Here is a 19,568-nt window from a genome sequence, read left to right on the forward strand (position 1 = left end):
CTTTACAAGCTCATCTCAAATTTATTCTCAGGTTCAAAGACCAGGGGCATCAAATAAATATATTTCTCAGCAGAATATAATCCAATGAATATTTGAAATTTTTCTGTATACAATTTTTTTTTTTTTTTTTTTTTTTGCAAAACTAGGGATTGAACTCAGGGGCATTCTACCTCCAAGCTATACCCCCAGTCCTTTCTTTTTATTATTATTTATTTACTTTTTTTTTGTAATACTAAGGGCTATACCCCCAGTCTTTTCTATTTATTTATTTATTTATTTATTTATTTATTTATTTATTTTGGTGGTACTGGGGTTCCTGGAAGCCCTTCTACCTCGGGGCTACACTCCCAGACCTATTTTTACATTTTCATTTTGGAAACAGGGTCTCCTAAGCCAGCGCACGACTGGCTTCGAACCTGCGCGATCCTCCTGTCTCCACCTCCCAAGCGCGGGGATTACAAGCGTGCGCCACCACGCCCGGCTTGTTTTTTATTTTTTATTTTTTTATTTTTTTGGTAGTACTGAGGATAGAACCCAGGGACATTTTACTCAGCTATCCCCCCCCCAGCCCTGTTTTTTAGTCCTTTTATTTTTGAAACAGGGTTTCACTGAGTTGCAAAGGGATCCACTGAGTATCTGAGGCTGTCCACGAACCATGATCCTCCAGTCTCCACTTCTGGAATGCTGGGATTGCAAGCGTGCACCACCATGCCCAGCTATTATTCTTTATTTTTGAAACAGGGCCTCACTAAGTAGCTTAGGCCGGTCATGAACCTACAAATCTCCTGTCTCAGCCTCCCAAGTTCTGGGATTATAAACCTGCACCACCATGCCCAGCTTTACTCTTTCTTGATTAATTCTGTGGCACAAAAAGGAACTCTGTCCTCCAGAAGTTAATCCCTAAAAATAATATATGTGCACATTCAAAATGGCGTAGTAGTGTAAAATAGTTTATGATTGATACCAAAATGAGTGGTACAACAGCTGTTTCAGATGTTTCATCAAGAGTCTCAAGCCCCGAAGGACAGGGACCATCTCACCCTCTTGTGTTCCCACAGTGGTTGGAGCTGGTGACAGTGAGGGTGTGTGTGTGTCTGTCTGTCTGTGTGTGTGTGTCTGTCTGTGTGTGTGTTGCTCAGGATTGAGCCCAGAGCCTCATGCATGCCGAGCAATCCTATCTTTGAATACCTCCAACCCAATTAATTATTGATTACTGGGATGATTGAGGCTTGGACTCAAGCTTGAAAATTCAGTAGAATTTATCCAAGAGATTTTTTTATGGTTTCATGCCAGCTATTGTGCTTTGTTTTAGATTTGTATTGTTCATTGTGTGAACTGTTTGCTATCTACTGAGTGGATGTTGTAACCCCGCAATTTCTAGCAAAATGGAAATGAGTGCGGCTTCTGGGGCCGCCTGCTGTTGCTCCTGCCCATCCTCTGCGATCTCACCTGTGTCACATCTGCTTAGCACACCAGCCCTTCTCCCCTGCTTCTTCAGTTCTCCCTATTGGTACCTTGGAACACGAGGGCTTAACTCTTGCACCACAGTGGAGAAGGAAGGTTGGCTGGACACCTGGCGAGAGAGACCACCTTCAGGTCTCTTTTTCATTTGGGGGATTGCTTTTCTTTCTTTCTTTCTTTCTTTCTTTCTTTCTTTCTTTCTTTCTTTCTTTCTTTCTTTCTTCAGGTCTCTTTTTCATTTGGGGGCTTGCTTTTCTTTCTTTCTTTCTTTTTTTTGGTACCCAGGATTGAACCCAGAGGCATTCTACCTCCAAGCTACATCTCTAGCCCCTTTTATTTTTTTATTTTGAAAAAGTGTCTCACTAGGCCAGGCGTGGTGGTGCACACTTGTAATCCTGTGCTTGGGAGGCAGAGACAGGAGGATCGCGCAGGTTCGAAGCCAGCCTCAGCTACTTAGTGAGGCTCTCAGCAACTTAGTGAGACCCTGTTTCCAAATAAAATATTAAAAAAAAAAAAATAGGTCTGGGAGGATAGCCCGGAGGTAGAAAGCTTCTGGGTTCCACCCCCAGTACCACCAAAAAAAGAAAAGAAAAAGGGTCTTGCTGAGTCTTGCTGAGGCTGTCCTTGAACCTTCAAATCCTCCTGTCTCAGCCTCCCAAATATTGGCCTTACAGGCGTGCCCACCATCTAGCTACTTCTGGGCTTTTCACAGACTGCTCCCCAGCCCAGGTACTTCTCTCTCCATCTCTCCCTTGGCTAATCTAATCTGCCCGTCCTTGAGGCCACAGCTACAAGGTCACTTCCTCCTGGAACCTTCCCTGACCTTTTGTTCCTTATTACATGATGGTTGTATTGTATATATGCTCCTTTAAAAGCATCCATCATCCTATTTGGTAATTGTTTATTTTCTCGCCTCCAGAAGTTCTGTGGGAGCTAGAGCTCTGGCTGTATCCTGAGTCTAGCACAGTGCTCAGTGAGCACTAGCCTGGTGAATGGTGGCAGTGTGGTGGACTTAGCCCAGAGCAGTGTAGGGGGTCTGGCTAGTAACAAAAGCAGTATTTGTTTTTTTTTTTTTTTTTTTTTTTGGAATATGAAAATTTATTGCTACCACATTTTCACCATTGATATTTATGATCTCGGTCTTTCTTTCTTGCCTTTGTATAAGGCCAAGAGAGACACATTGGCTACTTTAACAACCTTAAACCGGACTCCAGGAATGTCACCAACAGCATGACCTTTCCAACCAAACCCAGCAACCAGAACTTCATCGTTTTCCTCAATAAAGTTCAAACAACCATCATTAGGCACAAAAGCTGTAATTTTCTTGCCGTTCTTGATTAGCTGGACCCTGACACATTTCCTAATGGCAGAATTTGGCTATTTGGCTTCAACCCCTACTTTTTCCAGCACAATTCCCTTTGCATGGGAAGCACCTCCAAAAGGGTTGGCCTTCAGGGCTGTGCCCAAATGGGCTTTCTTGTACTGTTTATCATGCCACTTCTGGTCCCGTCGGTGACTACGGAGCTTCCTGGCAGTACGAAGACCGTGACACTTGCCCATCCTGCTGGTGCCACGGGCCGCAGCAAAAGAGCCAAAAGCAGTATTTGAGAGGGGATCCTCTTAGTACTGAGAAAAAGAATTCACAAGTAGTTTTTATCCTAGGAAAGATTCCTAGACTCACTCTAAGGAATCCCAGTACCAGAGTATTAACTAGTTTTAAACCTACCGTTTTGTTTGTTTGTTTGCCAGGTTGCAATACTATACACCCATAATCCCAGAAACTTGGGAGGCTGAGGCAGAAGGCTTGCAAATTTGAGGCCAGTCTGGGCAACTTAGGTAGACCCTGTCTCAAAATAACATAAAAAGGGCTATAACGTAGCTCAGCAGTGCAGCACCCTGAGTTCCAGTCTTAGTACTGCAAAATAAATAAGTAAAGCCAGGCATGGTGGCGCATGCTTGTAATCCCAGGTCTTGGGAAGCTGAGACAGAAGGATGGCACAGGTTCGAAGCCAGCCTCAGCTACTTGAGTGAGGCTCTCAGCAACTTAGTGATACCCTGTTTCCAAATAAAATATAAAATAGGTCTGGGAGTATAGCCCGGAGGTAGAAGAGCCTCTGGGTTCCACCCCCAGTACCACCAAAAAAAATTAAATTAATAACCTTTTTTAATTTTATGTATGTATATATGTATATGTGTGTGTGTGTGTGTGTGTGTGTGTGTGTGTGTGTGTGTATTTTTTTTTTTTTGCAGTGGTACTGGGGATGGAACCCAGGGTCATTCTACCTTAGAGCTACACCTCGGCCATAGTTTTTACTTTTTTTTTTTTTTTTTTTTTTTTAAATAGGGTCTCACTGAGTTACAAAGGGCCTCATTAAGTAGCTGAGGCCGTCCACAAACCATGATCCTCCTGTCTCAGCCTCCCAAATACTGGGATTACAAAAGTGTGCCACCACGCCTGGCTTATTTTTAATTTTTATTTATTTATTTATTGCGATACTGGATATGGAACCCAGGCCTATTTTTTATTCTTTATTTTGAAACAGGGTCGCCCTGAATTGCAAAGGACCTCATTGAGTAGTAGCTGAGGCTGTCTGCAAACCGCGATCGTCCTGCCTCAGCCCCCTGAATGCTGAGATTACAAGGGTGTACCACCACACCCGGCAACCTTTTTATTTTTTATTATATTTAATTATTTATTATTTTTATTTATTTGTGTGAGTATGTGTGTCATGTGTGTTATAGGAGACAGAACCCAACATTCTACCTCTGAGTACACTACTAGCTCTATTTTATTTATTTATTTATTTATTTATTTATTTATTTATTTTGTAGTACTGTGAATGGAACCAAGGGCATTGTACCTCCAAGCTATACTCCCCCTGCCCTATTTTTTTTAACTTTTTATTTTTTGAAACAGGGCCTCACTGAGTTGCAAAGGGTCTCACTAAGTAGCTGAGGCCTTTCGCGAACCACCTAGGGTCTCAGTCTCCCAAATGCTGGGATTAAAAGCATGCCCCAGCCGGGCGTGGTGACGCATGCACGCTTGTAATCCCCGCGCTTGGGAGGCAGAGACAGGAGGATCGCGCAGGTTCGAAGCCAGCCACGCACGCTGGCTTAGGAGACCCTGTTTCCAAATAAAAATGTAAAAATAGGTCTGGGAGTGCAGCCCGTGGGAGTGTAGCCGGAGGTAGAAGGGCTTCCAGGAACCCCAGTACCACACACACACAAAAAAAGCATGCCCCACCACACCTGGCCTATTCTTTTATTTTGAAACAGGGTCTCACTAAGTTGCTGGGGCTGGCCTTGAACCTGCAATCCTCCTGTTTTGGCATCCCAAGTACTGGGATTACCTCACCTGGGTCTCTCTACATTACTGAAAGTCTCTCTGTGTTTCTGAGGCTATCCTTGAACCTGTGATCTCCTCTCTCAGCTTCCTAAATACTGGGATTACAAGCCTGTGTCACCACACGGAGGGCTATAGTCCATGTTGACTTTTTTTTTTTTTTTTTTTTTTGTGGTACTGGGGTTCCTGGAAGTCCTACCTCCAGGCTACACTCCCAGACCTATTTTATATTTTTATTTTTGGAAACAGGGTCTCTTAAACCAGCAAGGTTGACTTCCAACCTGCGCGATCCTCCTGTCTCCACCTCTGAAGCGCAGGATTACAAGCATGTGCCACCACGCCTGGTTTATTCTTTATTTTGAAACAGGATTACATTAAATTGCAGAAGACCTAAGTAGCTGAGGGTGGCCTGGAACCTGGATCCTCCTAAGTACTGGGATTACAAGCTCACGCCACCACTCCCAGCGTTATTTACTTTTATTTATTTATTTTTAATTTTTTAGTTAATAATAAGGCTTTCATATTACTGTAAATTACCAACTAAAAGCACTTCGCTGGGGAGGAGGAGCTCTGTGAGGGAGCCGTAGTACATTTGATTTATACTGATGAGCTAATGGCTTCCCTTCCCCTGACATCTGAGTCAAAATGCCACCTGTGCAGAGGCCCCTCCCGTAGAGTGCCGTCACTGTCATCCCTGTAAGCCTACTAACAGACGTTTATTTGGCGGCAGCAATCACAGGAGCTGGTGTGTAACTGGCACGCAGGTGTGCACAAGCTCCGCCCATCGCGGCGAGGCGGGCGGAGTGTTCTGTCCTTTACTCAGACTCAGCCTGAGTGAGGCAGCCCTGGTTCTACATACAGTCTGCGCTTCATGCTGGGAGACGGGGCTGATGGCCCTGCCCTGCGCTTGTTTTCCCTGTTCACACTTCAGAGGCCTCCGAATGGGTGCGTGGGATAAATCGACAGGCAAGGAGGCCATCTGCCCGCCCACTCCCCGGCTGCCGCCGAATGGTCCATTTGAACGCTGCGCTGGGACCGGCTGAGCACAGTGTGGCCTTGCGCCCTACTGCAGTCCCAGTGCCACCCTTCCCCACCCAGCCAGCCTAAGCCAGGAAATTAAGTCAGTGCAGCTCCGCTTTCCAATCCCTGCCATGCTGTCAAGGCCACGACCCTCATTCGCTTCTTCCCTAGAGGAGCCAAGCGCCTCGCCTGTGTCTCCTGAAGCTTCACCAAGTTCTCTGCTTGCACAGTCTGGTGCCTTACTGGAACAACCGCTCGCCTCTGTGTAAAGTGATTTCAATAAATCTTTGCCTTGCCATGCCCTTTAGAAATGTGAAAAGGCCCAGCCAAGTGACACAAGCCTGTAATCTCAGTACTTTGGGAGGCCGAAACAGGAGGATCACAGGTTCGAGGCTAGCCTCAGCAGCTTGGAGGTAGAATTCCCCTGGGTTCAATCCTCAGTACAAAAAAAAGTAAAAATAGGATTACTCTAGATGAATGAATAAGAAAGTACATTAACGAGAGTTTGTTTTGTTTTGGGTACTGGGGTTCCTAGAAACCCTTCTACTTCTGGACTACACTCCCAGACCTATTTTATGTTTTTTATTTGGAAACAGGGTCTCTTAAACCAGCAAGGCTGGCTTCAAACCTGGCAATCCTCCTGTCTCCGCCTCCTAAGCGTGGGGATTACAAGATGCTCCACCACACCCAGCAATGAGATAATTTCTTTTCTGTAGTTCCTATCATAGTTCTCTGGGTGGATTATGATCATTTTGTTTCATGTTTTGGGAGGGAGCCTCTGGGTCTGTCTTGCTGTGTTCCCAGGCTGCCCTAAAATGCCCGAGCTCCAGCCGTCCTCTTGACTCAGCCTCCTGAGTAGCTGGCACTGTAGACCTGCACTATCTCATCCTTCTGGCTGGGTGAGGCCTCAGTCTACCTTGATGCAGTCAGATAGCAAGGAACCATGATGTGCAGCTTATAGGAGAATGTGGTGATCAATACAGAGGATGTAAGCCGGGCGTGGTGGCGCACACTGGTAATCCCAGCATTTAGGAGGCGGAGACAGGAGGATTGCGGTTCGCGGACAGCCTCAGCTAGTACTTAGTGAGGCCCTTTGTAACTCAGTGAGACCCTGTTTCAAAATAAAGAATAAAAAAAATAGGGCTGGGGGTGTGGCTCGGAGGTAGAATGCCCCTGGGTCCCATCCCCAGTACCACAAAAATAAATGAAGAAAGAATAAAAAATAGCTGGGAGTGATGGCGCACACTTGTGACCCCAGTATTTGGGAGGCAGAGACTGGAGGATCGTGGTTTGCGGACAGCCTCAGCTACTTAGCGAAGCCCTTCACAATTCAATGAGACCCTGTTTTAAAATAAAAAGACCAAAAAATAGGGCTGGGGGTGTCACTTGGAATACAATGCCCCTGGGTTCCATCCCCAGTACTGCGAAAAGATAAAATTAAAAAAAAGACTAAAAAATAGGGCTAGGGGTATAGCTCAAAGGTAAAATGGTAGAATGTCCCTGGGTTCCATCCCCAGTAGGGCAAAAAAAAGAAAGAAAAAAGTAAGTAAATAAATAAGGGCTAGAGGTGTAGCTTGGAGGTAGAATGTCCCAGGTCTAAAAAACAAGACAAAAAATAACTCACAACTTAGTGAGACCCTGTTTCAAAATAAAGAATAAAAATTGGGCTGGAGGTGTAGCTCGGAGGTAAAATGCCCATGGGTTCCATCCCCAGTGCTGTAAAACAAAACAAAAACAAAAAACCTAATAGTATAATATTTGAGGTTCCCTCCCCAAATTCCTGTAGTGGGGCTGGGTTTGGGCGAATCATTTGTGCCGCCACCTGTCCTCCTCAGTCATGAGCATGGGCACCTGGGCCAGGTGGAGCACTGTACACCAGAGTTGCCAGCATTGCAGTCATCTGCATAAATAGCTAGGGCAGCCAAGAGTTGAGGTAAGAACTTTGACCTCAGTAACACTAGTGCCAACCAACGGGTCTGACTCAATAGAATCAGTCATCTCAATAGATGTACATGTGGCATCTCAGCTCCAGGTACTTTGATAAGACTCTCGCCAGGTTGATGAGAATCTCAGTACTTGCTAAGACTGTCCTTGAACCTGCGATCCTCCTTATTATGGGCATGCCACCACCATACCTGGCAAGACACTTTTAAAATGAAAAATAAAGCTAGGCATAGTAGCGCATGCTTTAATCCCAGTACTTGGGAGGCTGAGACAGGATCACAGGTTTGCAGTCAGCCTCAGTAACTTAGTGAGGTCCTCCACAATTTAGTGAGACTATGTTTCGAAATAAAAGAATAAGGGTGTAGTGTCGCACATCTTGTAATCCCAGAGCTTGGGAGGCTGAGACAGGAGGATCTCACAGGTTCGAAGCCAGCCTCAGCTACTTAGGCTCTCAGCAACTTAGTGAGACCCTGTTTCCAAATAAAGTATAAAAATAGGTCTGGGAGTATAGCTCGGAGGTAGAAAGCCTCTGGGTTCCACCCCAGTACCAAAAAAAAGAAATTGCCTAGGAAAGGAACTAGTACAGGAGGAGAGGGAGGAGCTCAGGCGTGCCGCTCTTTACCACGCAGCACCGCTTTTCACCCGAGACGTGCAGACCCACTGCACAGGTGACAGTCAGCCATCAGTGAACCTTCCTGCGAACCCTAGCCCCAGGTGAGTGAGCAGCTTTGCTCACGTCCCCATCCCCTTCCCTGCAGTCCTCCTCCTCCTCCTTTGCACTCTGGGGTGGTGCCCCCGTGGATACAGGGATGACCTTCCTACTCTAGTTTGTTTTCTCTCTTCCCTTCAATTCATCTTCTCTGTTGCCATTAGTTATCTTTAAAAGTGTGGGCCTCACAAGAGGACGGCAGGTTCAAGGTCAGCCTCAGCAAGTAGGGAGACTCAGCAACCTAGAGAGACCCTGTTTCAAAACAAAATAAAAAAAGGACTGGGGAAACCAGGTATGGTGGCATACGGCTCTAATCCTAGTACTTGGGAGGCTGAGACAGAATTGTAAGTTGGAGGACAGCCTCAGCAAGTAGCAAGATGCACAAGCTAGTGAGACCCTGTTTCAAAAACACAAACAGGCTGAGGGTGTAGCTTGGAGGTAGAACACCTTTGGGTTCAATTGCCAGTACCAAACACACAGCAGAAAGTGGGCCTGAGCCGGGGTTGTGTTGCACACCTATAATCCCAGTACTAAGAAACTGAGATACAAGGATCTCAGGTTTGAGGCCAACCTCAGCAACTCTGCTAGACTCTCAGCAACCTAGGATATCCTATTTCAAAACAAAAAATAAGCCGGGCATGGTTGCGCACACTTGTAATCCCCGCGCTTGGGAGGCTAAGACAGGAGGATCGCGCAAGTTCGAAGCCAGCCTCAGCAGGTTCGAAGCCAGCCTCAGCTACTTACTGAGGCTCTCAGCAACTTAGTGAGACCCTGTTTCCAAATAAAATATAAAATGGGTCTGGGAGTATAGCCCAGAAGTAGAAAGCCTCTGGATTCCACCCCTAGTACCACCAAAAATAAAAAATAAAAAGGGCTGAGGGTATAGCTTAGAGGTGGAATGCCCCCCTTAGTCCCAAGTACCATTAAATAAATGAAAAGTTCAGATCTGATCAAGGCGTTCTCCTGCCAAACGAGCACCGCAGCCCAGGCCCTCAGCTGGCTTCAGCCCCACTGGCCGCTCCTATGGCCATCGCTAGGGGTCCTGCCCTGCCTGAGGCCTCGGTCTTCACAACTGAACGTGCACTCCTGCCACGCTCCCTGGCAGAAGCGTCCAGCCCAGCCCTGCCCCTTCACTGGTGCCTTTGAAGCTCACTAAGGTAGCACTTTATTACACCAGCACCTATGTTTATCAGGATTATTGACCTTGTCAGCATTGTGTTTGGGTTAATTATTTGTGTGCGTTTCCATTTGACTTTGAGCTCCTTAAAGGCAGGACAGTAGTGGCTCGTGTTTGCATTTCCAGGCCTAACGTCATTTCTGGCACACAGAGGTATAGAATAAACGTGCATTGGCTGGGAGTAGCTCAGTGGGAGAGCAAGTGCTTAGTATGCACGAGGCCCTGGATTCATCCCCGGCGCCGAAGGAAAAAGAGAAAATATTCCTCGACTGTTAGGATGCATGCAATTTGCAAAGTCGGGTTCCATTAATATCTGAGGATTTCACCTCAGGAAAGAAGTGGGTAGGAGCTTTTATTATTTTACTGTAGGCTTACTGTACACGAGACAGAGAAATAAAAAAGGCAAATTTGAGCCAGGCATGGTGGCACACGCTTGTTATTTCAGCATTCGGGAGGCTGAGACGGGAGGATTGTGGTTTGTGGACAGCCTCAGCTACTTAGAGAGGCCCTTCACAACTCAGTGAGACCCTGTTTCAAAATAAAGAATAAAAAAATAGGGATGGGGGTATAGCTCAAAGGTGGAATGCCCCTGGGTTCCATCCCCAGTACTGCAAAAAAAGGAGGGGGCAAATTTGATTTTATCTCAGAGGTCAAGGAAAGCAGTCTTTAAACTTAGGTAAGAGCCAGGCATGGTGGCGCATGCTTATAATCCCAGCGCTTGGGAGGCTGAGACAGAAGGATCGTACAGGTTCGAAGCCAGCCTTAGCTACTTAGTGAGACCCTGTTTCCAAATAAAGTATAAAATAGGTCTGGGAGTGTAGCCCGGAGGTAGAAAAGCCCCTGGGTTCCACCCCCAATACCACACACACAAAAAAAATTTTTAAATAAACTTAGGTAGGCTGGGCGTAGTGGCGGACGCTTGTAATCCCCGCGCTTGGGAGGCTGAGACAGGAGGATCACACAGGTTCGATGTCAGCCTCAGCTACTTAGTGAGGCTCTAAGCAACTTAGTGAGACCCTGTTTCCAAATAAAATAGAAAATAGGTCTGGGAGTATAGCCTGGAGGTAGAAAGCCTCTGGGTTCCACCCCAGTACCACCACCAAAAAAAAAAAAAAAAACAAATAAACTTAGGTATACCAGGCACAGTGGCACAACCTGTAATCCCTGTATTTTGGGAGGCTGAGAATTGCGAGGTTCATGGCCAGCCTCAGCAAATTAGCAAGACCCTGTTTCAAAGCTAAAAAATAAAATAGGAGCTGGGCATGGTGGTGCACGCTTGTAATCTCAGTACTTGGGAGGCTGAGATAAGAGAATCACAGGTTCAAAACCAGCTCCAGAAACTCAGTGAGGCTCTCAGTAACTTAGCATGACCCTGTTTCCAAATAAAAAATAAAATGGGGCTGGGGCTATAGCTCCGAGGTAGAATGCCCCTGGGTCCAATCCCCAGCACCACAAAAAGAAAAAAATGATTAGATTTACTCTGGCTGAGGGGCCCTGGAGTCTAGTGCCAAGTGGCTAAATCTCTTCTTTTCTCCACAGGGAAACAACTGGAAGGCATCTGGTGAGTTGGGTGGGACTGCTTGCAGAGCTGCACTTGACACCGCCCAGGCCCAGCCTGTGGCTTCCGCCTGAAACCTAGCTCCGTGTCACTGTCTCCACCTCCCAGAGCAGCCTTCCCCACCAAGCTTCTGCTTGCCCCTTTGCCCCACCACTGGCCTTTGGCAGTGCCCAGAGACATGTTAGCTTGTCACGGCCAGGGGGAGGATAGATGCCAAGAATACTCCTCAACATCCCACAGTGCTCATGACAGCCCCTCAAAGATTTATCCTCCCCCAGTGTCCATGGTACCCAAGTAGAGAAGCCCTAGTCCACGGTACTATCCGTACCATGACTTCAACCAAATGTGGATTGAAAACATTTGGGGGGAAAGTTGCATCTAGACTGGACATGTGTGGACTTTTTTCTTATCATTATTTCCCAAACAACAGAGTATAACAACTACTTGCATAACATTTACATCGTATTCATTATTATAAGTAATGTTGAAATGACTTAAAGTGCGCTTGCGTTCTATGCAAATATCGCTGTGTTTTATATAAGGGACTTGAGCATCTGCAGAGTTTGGTATCTACGGTGGGGGGGCATCCTAGAACTGATTGTCCGTGGATATGCAGGGACAGCTATGTTTATCTTATGCATACCTTTATTTAGCTAATTTTATATGGCTGGTCACCATTCTCATTGTGATGTGCTGCTTGCTTTTTCTGGGATAAGTTTCTTGTTTGGGGGCTCACTGTGTCTCTCTGTGTGGCAGGCACACCTCCATAGTTGTGCACAAGGATGAGTTCTTCTTTGGCAGTGGTGGCATCTCCAGCTGTCCCCCGGTGAGTGTCTTCCCCCACAACCTGACCTGCAGACTTTGGTTCCATGCGGTTGCCACTGACCAAGACTTTTGCTCCTACTGCGTACCTCTCGCCTCCGGCCCCCTGTGTAAAGGCCTATGACAGAGTTCCTCATAAAGATCTTAAGACTTGTCAAAGGACTGAGGCTGTACTCAGTGGTAGAGTGCTTGCCTGGCATGTGCAGAGCCCTCAGCACTGGAAAAAAAATTAAGACAGATGTAGTACCACACACCTGCAATCCTAGAACTTGAGAGGCTGAGACAGGACCATCACAGGGTCATGGCCAGCTTGGGCAAGTGGATGAGATCCTGTTTCAAAATAAAGCCAGGCATGTTGGCAAACACCTGTAATCCCAGTACTTGGGAGACTGAGACGAGGATCACAGGTTCATATCCAGTCTCCACAGCATAGGTGTCTGGGAGTGTAGCCTGGAGGTAGAAGGGTTTCCAGGAACCCCAGTATCACAAAAAAAAATAAAAAATAAAAAATACAAGAACCAGGCGTGGTGGCGCACGCTTGTAATCCCAGTGCTTGGGAGGCTGAGACAGGATCACGCAGGTTCGAAGCCAGCCTCAGCTGGCTTAAGAGACCCTGTTTCCAAGTAAAATATAAAAATAGGTCTGGGAGTGTGCCCTGGAGGTAGAAGGCCCCTGGGTTCCATCCCCAGTACCACCGAGAAAATAAATAAAAAACAGCTGGGTGTGGTGGCACATGCCCATAATCCCTGTCCTTGGGGAGCTAAGACAGGTTCATGTCCAGCCTCAGGAATTTAGTGAGGCCCTCTGCAACTTAGTGAGGCCCTGTTTCAAAATAAAAAATAAAATAGGGCTGAGAGTGTAGCTTGGAGGTAGAGTATCCCTGGGTCCAATCCCCAGCACCACACATAACAAGAATGAAGAAACCCTTTCCCAGATGTTCCAGCCCTTTGCCCTCCTCTCTGATCCCGGGCCTGTGGCTCCTCTTACACACCGAGCGTTTTCACGGTGCGGTGCGGGAGCTGTGCCTGCACCTCCACAGGGAGCACGCTCTGAGCACCGCCACTCCTTCAGCCTCTCCCGCTCTTGAGCTGCTCTGTGGGAGGCGAGGTGAGTCTCCAGGGCAACGCAGCCAGGGAGTGGCACTGGTCCTAAAACTGTCTTTCTCAGACCTTTGTCAGAGCCCTCTAAGGTGGTGGCAGGAGGGGCTCAAGCCAAGTCCAAGCAGCCATTCATTTGGCCCTCATGAACGGGAAGTCGTGCAAAATTTCCTCTCCCACCGGCCACCCTGCCCACCTCCCATCACAAATCTGTCTTTAAGCCTACCCCGTTCTACCTTGCCGGTGTATCTTGGTCACCTCTCTTCATCTTTGCTATTCTTCCAGCGCTGTCGCCTTGTCCCAGGCCACCCTCATGTGTGAGCTGGGCCGTGGCAGTGGCCTCCTGGTCTCCTTGCATCTAGTCCCCCTCCGCTGTCCTCCACATGGCAGGCAAGTCAGCCTTTTCAAAGTGGACATCTGAGTGTGGTGTTTCCTTGCTTTAGCCAGAATCCCAGGTGCTCTCAGAATTATCCCAGAAATGACAGCCTGGCCGGCAGGGCCCTGATCTGGCCTCCACCTCCCCCCTGTGGTGTCTGGCCCATCTCTTCAGATGGCGCCCTCCCCAGCCCCACCCTGTTCTCATTCCTTGAGTTTATCATGGACTGTGAACCTGCACCCTGACACCTCTCCACATCCCCGCTCCTTCACCAGGATGCACTTCTCCATCCTTCAGAGCTGAGCTCAGTGTCCCTTGCTCACTGGGAAGGTCCCTGTCATATGGGCTGATGGCATTCTCTACTTTTCCAGCACGAACTTTAGTGCAGCTTGTAATTACACACCAGTTTATGAGGTTGTCTATCTTCCCCATTAGACTATAAGTTCCAGGAAGGTCAAGAATCTAATCTATTTTTGTGTCCACTGTACTCCCCGTGTCTACCATAAAGCAGGGCACATAGTAAATTCTCACTACATGTTTGTTTTGTTTTGTCTTGTTTTATGGTACTGGGGATTGAACCTAGGAGCATTCTACCTCTGAGCTACACCACTAGCCCTTTTTATTTTTTATTTTGAAAAAGGGACTCACTAAATTGTGGAGGGTCTCGCTAAGAAGCTGCGGCTGGCCAGGAACCTGCGGTCCTCCTGTCTCAGCCTCCCAAGTACCAGGATCATAGCCTGTGCCACCACTCCTGGCTTCTCAGTGCGCGTTTGTCATAATGAATAACAAGGGGTCCAATAGAGACCTCTTTGTCTATCCCCTGAGTATTGTAATTACCTGTCCTACTAACCATGCCTTCCCAGTGTCCAGCATCGCATAGCAGGTGCTCAGTGTCTGTGAACTTACGGCCTTTTCAGACAACTCTGCTGTGGCGTGTCCTTCCCAGATCATCTGCTGCTGTTGCTTCCCCTCTGGCTGCTGTCCGGCTCTCCTCGAGTCTTCTGCAGCAGTCCTAGCCCTGCGGCTGGGGGGTCAGGAGCAACAGTCCTGTCACCTTCGGTAGATTTGCCTCACCACTGGAATGTAAACTGAATTGTGGAACTCTTTGCTAGCCTGCCAGGTTTCTCACAGTCCTTCACAGTTTCCCATTCTTACAAAGGACATCCAGTGTGTCGCAAGAAAAAAATGGCTGTGCACTTTCAGAATATAGGCAGGGAGAGCCTAGCAAGTGTGAGCCATTTCTTGTCCTGTTATATCCTGGTGACTAAGCATGTTAAAAGGAGACTGTAAAATCTGGGTTTCTTTTTTTTTTTCCTGCGGGTCTGGGGATGGAACCCAGGGGCATTCTACCTCTGAGCTCCACCCCTCAGCCCTATTTTTTATTCTTTATTTTGAAACAGGGTCTCACTGAGTTGCAAGGGGCCTCGCTATCCGCAAACAGCAATCCTCCAGTCTCAGCCTCTGGAATGCTGGGATTACAAGCACGCACCACCACACCTGGCTTAAAAACTGGGTTTCTATCTCTTTGTTTTTGTTTTTGTGGTGCTGGGGATTGAACCCAGGGGCATTCTGCCTCAGAGCTACACCCCCAGCCCTATTTTTTATCCTTTATTTTGAAACAGGGTCTCACTAAGTTGCAGAGGGCCTCACTAAATAGCTGAGGCTGGCCATGAGCCTGTGATCCTCCTGTCTCGGCCTCCCAAGGACTGGGGCTACAAGCAGGCAACACCACGCCAGCAGGTTTCTCTTCTTTTTTTTGTTTTCTTTTCTTTGTTGGTTTTTTTTTTTTCTTTTTTCTTTTTTTTTTTTTTTTGCGGTATTGGGGATGGAAGGGGGGTGGGTTCTACCTCCAAGAGACACCCCTAGCTCTATATATTTTGTGGGTCTAGGGGTGGAACCCAGGACCTCAGAGCTACACCCCCTGCCCTATTTTTTATTTTTATTTTATTTATTTATTTATTTATTTTTGGTGGTACTGGGGTTCCTGGAAGCCCTTCTACCTCCGGGCTACATTCCCAAACCTATTTTAACATTTTTATTTGGAAACAGGGTCTCCTAAGCCAGCGCGCGCTGCTGGCTTTGAACCTGCACGATCCTCCTGTCTCTACCTCCCAAGCGCAGGGATTACAAGCCTGTGCCACCACTCCCGCCAGGCTCTATTCTTTATTTTTGAAACAAAGTCTCACTAAGTTGTGGAGGTCCTCACTAAGTAGCTGAAGCTGTCCGCAAACCTGGATCCTTTGGTCTCAGCCTCCCAAATGCTGGGATTACAAGTGTGCGCCACCACGCCCGGCTCCTAGCCATATTTTTATTCTTTATTTTGAACCAGAGTCTACTGAGCTACAGCCTCACTAAGTAGCTGAGGCTGTCCGCGAAGTGCGGTCCTCCTTTCTCAGCCTCCCAAATGCTGGAATTATAAGTGTGTACTACCACACCCAGCTCTATCATTTTATTAATTGAACGAATGGACAGGATAAGGAGTCTGACCTATAAGACAAACAGCTTCTATTTCCCACCAGCAACAAGAAGCCAAACTTGTTAGCTATGCTGCTAGCACATGGCAATGGACAGTCCAACAGGAAGCTCTGAGCTGTTGTAATCGTGATACAAGCAGGAAAGAACCCTCCTCTTCTACCCCAGGTGCTCTGGAAGTTTCTAAATGAAGTGGAGCTGAGACAGGCGGATCACAGGTTTGCAGCAAGCCTCACTCAGCTCCTTAGTGAGGCCCTCCACAACTTAATGAGACCCTGTTTCAAAATAAAGGAAAAATTAGGGCTAGGGGTATAGCTCGGTGCTAGAATGCCCCTGGGTTCCATATCCAGTCTGAAAAAAAAAATGAAGTGGGAACAGAGCCCCTGTGATCTCCCCATAGGAGATCTCCAACAAAGGCTGGGCATTGGTGGCACACACCTCTAATCCCATACCTGCCAGGCTGAGATAGGAGGATCACAGGTTTGTGGCCAGCCTCAGCAACTAAGTAAGACCTCGTTTCAAATTAAATAAAATAAAAAGGGCTAAGGAGTGTAGCTTAGAGGTAGAACGCCCCGGGCACAACCCCCAGAACAACAACAACAAAAATCCAGAAAAGCCTGTTTTGATGGCGCATGCCTATAGTCTCCCGGAACATAGAGTTGAGACAGGATGGGAAGTTTGAGGCCAGCCCGAGCAATTTAGCAAGATGCCGTCTCAATTTTCATTTATTTCTTTTCTGTATGGTACTGAGGACTAACCCTGGAGGCCCTGTACCTGCGAGCAACACCCCCAGCCCTAATTTTGATTGTTTGCTTTTAAAACAGGGTCTGTCTGAGTTGCAAAAGGCCTCACTACGTAGCTGAGGCTGTCAGCAAACTGAGATTCTCCCGTCTCGGCCTCCGAAATGCTGGGATCACAAGCGTGCATCATCACGCCTGGCTTCAATTTTTAAAAACTTAACAAAAGCTCAAGGGATGTAACAACTGTGAACTCAGGGTACAGCGCCCCTGTGTTCAATCGCCAGTATTGCAAACAATAACAATAATGGCATGGCATACTGGCGCATACCTGTAATCCTACCACTGGGGAGGCTGAGATAGGAAGATCCCATGTTCACAGCCAGCCTCAGCAACTTAGACCCTGTTTCAAAATAAAAACTAAAAAGGGCTGGAGGTGTACATCAGAAGTAGGATGTCCTTGTGTTCAATACCCAGTACCACAAAGAAAATAACAATAATAATAAAGAGCTGGGCATGGTGGCACACACTTATAATCCCAGCATTTGGGGGGCTGAGACTGGAGGATCACAGGTCACTGACAGGCTCGGTTACTTAGCGAAGCCCTTCCCAACTCAGTGAGACCCTGTTTAAAAATAAAAAGACTAAAAAAAAAAATAGGGTTGGGGGTGTAGTTCAAAAGTAGAATGCCCTTGGATTCCATCCCCAGTACTGCCAAAAAAAAATAAGAAGAAAGAAAGAAAGAAAGAAAGAAAGAAAGAAAGAAAGAAAGAAAAGGATTGGAAATCTAGCTCAGTGGCAGTTAGGCAAGCTCATGACCCTGGATTCAATCCTGGTACCAAAAAATGAATTTTTTTTTCAGCAGAAGGCTGCAGATGTAGCTCAGAGCACTATCCTAGCATGTATGAGGCTATGGGTTTGATCCCCAGCAATGGGGGAGAAAATCAACAGAAATGATTACTTAATGACTTCCTTTGGGTTGGCTCTTCTAGGGCAGGACATTACTTGGGCCCCCAGACTCTGTGGTCGACGTGGGGAGCACGGAAGTCACAGAAGAAATCTTTCTGGAGTACCTGGCCTCTCTGGGGGAGTCTCTGTTTCGGTGAGTGGAGATGGAGGTCGTGGTTAAGGCATCTGTCTCGGCAACTAGATAATCAGCCCCAGAGGGCAGCCACTGGGTCCTGTCCCTGGAGCCTCGGCACAAGGCCTGGCCCAGATTTTGCTCAGTGAATATGAAAAGGAGGTAATTACCATGCTACAAAGAGAGCCCAAAGTGTGGGTGTAGCCTGGAGGTCGAATGCCCCTGGGTTCTATCCCCAGACCCACACAAAAAAGAACGGAAGAAAAGAATAAAATAGGAGCCAGGCGTGGTGGCGTACATTTGTAATCCTAGTACTGGGAGGCTGAGATAGGAGGATCGTGCAGGTTCGAAGCCAGCCTCAGCTACTTAGGCTTGCAGCAATTTAGTGAGACCCTGTTTCCAAATAAAATATAAAATAGGTCTGGGATTGTAGCCCGGAGGTAGAAAGCCCCTGAGTTCCATCCCCAGTAGCAGAAAGAAAGAAAGAAAAGAAAGAAAGAAAGAAAGAAAGAAAGAAAGAAAGAAAGAAAGAAAGAAAGGAAGGAAGGAAGGAAGAAAGGAAGAAAGAAAAAGGAAAGGAAAGGAAAGGAAAAGAAAAGAAAATAGGGCTGGGGAGCTGGGTGTGGTGGCACACGCTTATAATCTCAGCATTCGGAGGCTGAGACAGGAGGATCATGGTTCGTGGCCAGCCTCAGCTTGGAAGTAGAATGCCCCTGGGTTCTATCCCCAGTATGGCAAAATAAAATGAAATAGCCGGGCGTGGTGGCGCACGCTTGTAATCCCCGCGCTTGGGAGGCAGAGACAGGAGGATCGCGCAGGTTCGAAGCCAGCCGCACACGCTGGCTTAGGAGACCCTGTTTCCAAATAAAAATGTAAAAATAGGTCTGGGAGTGGAGCCCAGAGGTAGAAGGGCTTCCAGGAACCCCAGTACCACCAAAATAAATAAATAAATAAAATAAAAAATAAAATAGGGCTGGGGGTGTAGTTTGGAGGTAGAATGTCCCCAGTTCCATCCCCAGTGCTACAAAAAAAAAAGAAAGAAAGAAAAAGAAAGAAAGAAAAATCAGCAAATGCAGTCTTCAGCCTCTCCTGGCTGAGTGGTATGTCCTGAATGTCCAAAGCAAGGCTCGTAGCAGGGTTGGGGGAAAGCAAACTTGGGCGGATTTTCTCTTGAGATACTTGAGCTGTTGTCAGTAAGAGTTAATCTCTAACCCAGGCTCTGCTCTTGTGAGCGCAAGGATGCTGAAACTGAGGGGCCATGATTTCAGTTCATCCTTCCTTTTTTTTTTTTGGTGGTTGTGGTACTAAGGATTGAACCCAGGGGAAATCTACCTCCACGCTACTCCCCCAGCCCTTTTTAACTTTTTGTCTTGTTTTGAAACGGGTCTTGCTAGGTTGCTGCGAGTCTCACTGCTTGCCAAGGTTGGCCATGGACCGCAATCCTATCTCAAGGCTCCCAAGTACTGGGATGCAAGCATGCTCTACCACACCTGGCTGCCTGTGAGTCGCTTCTTAAAGGTGCCGAGTGGCAGATCACACCGCCTGGGGGCTGTGAGGGGCAGCTGCAGCCCTTGCTCTCGGCCCTGCTCATGTTGCCCCTGGTCTGCGTGATTCCACATAGATGCTTGCTGCCTTGCTCATCCATTCTCCCAACCTTTCTCCCGATGCACAGAGGTGAAGCCTACAACCTCTTTGAACACAACTGTAACACCTTCAGCAACGAAGTGGCGCAGTTCCTGACTGGGCGGAAGATTCCTTCGTACATCACCGA

At 47.3% G+C, this 19,568-nt stretch overlaps 1 protein-coding gene and 1 pseudogene across 3 annotated transcripts in view; one reads left to right on the forward strand and one right to left on the reverse strand.

Annotated features, from left to right (window-relative positions):
• DESI1 (desumoylating isopeptidase 1) overlaps nt 1-19,568 on the forward strand; it is a gene marked incomplete at both ends in the record, with an annotated part of 29,368 nt that overhangs the window by 4,833 nt on the left and 4,967 nt on the right. The window contains 3 exons of one of the 2 annotated variants that reach the window (XM_080705222.1): nt 11,969-12,038; nt 17,709-17,818; nt 19,470-19,568. The exon at nt 19,470-19,568 is cut by the window's right edge and continues 24 nt beyond it. In XM_080705222.1, coding sequence (XP_080561348.1) covers nt 11,969-12,038; nt 17,709-17,818; nt 19,470-19,568 — 279 coding nt within the window. Of the gene's footprint in view, nt 1-11,968; nt 12,039-17,708; nt 17,819-19,399 lie in introns of both variants that reach the window. The other variant, XM_080705223.1, reaches the window with a different exon arrangement.
• LOC308270218 (small ribosomal subunit protein uS12-like) lies at nt 2,419-3,021 on the reverse strand (annotated as a pseudogene). The gene has a single exon. The product of its transcript is annotated as a small ribosomal subunit protein uS12-like (transcript).

The sequence above is a fragment of the Muscardinus avellanarius genome (genome assembly GCF_963383645.1).
Source record: "Muscardinus avellanarius genome assembly, chromosome: 11".
In the NCBI taxonomy this organism is placed as follows: domain Eukaryota; kingdom Metazoa; phylum Chordata; class Mammalia; order Rodentia; family Gliridae; genus Muscardinus; species Muscardinus avellanarius.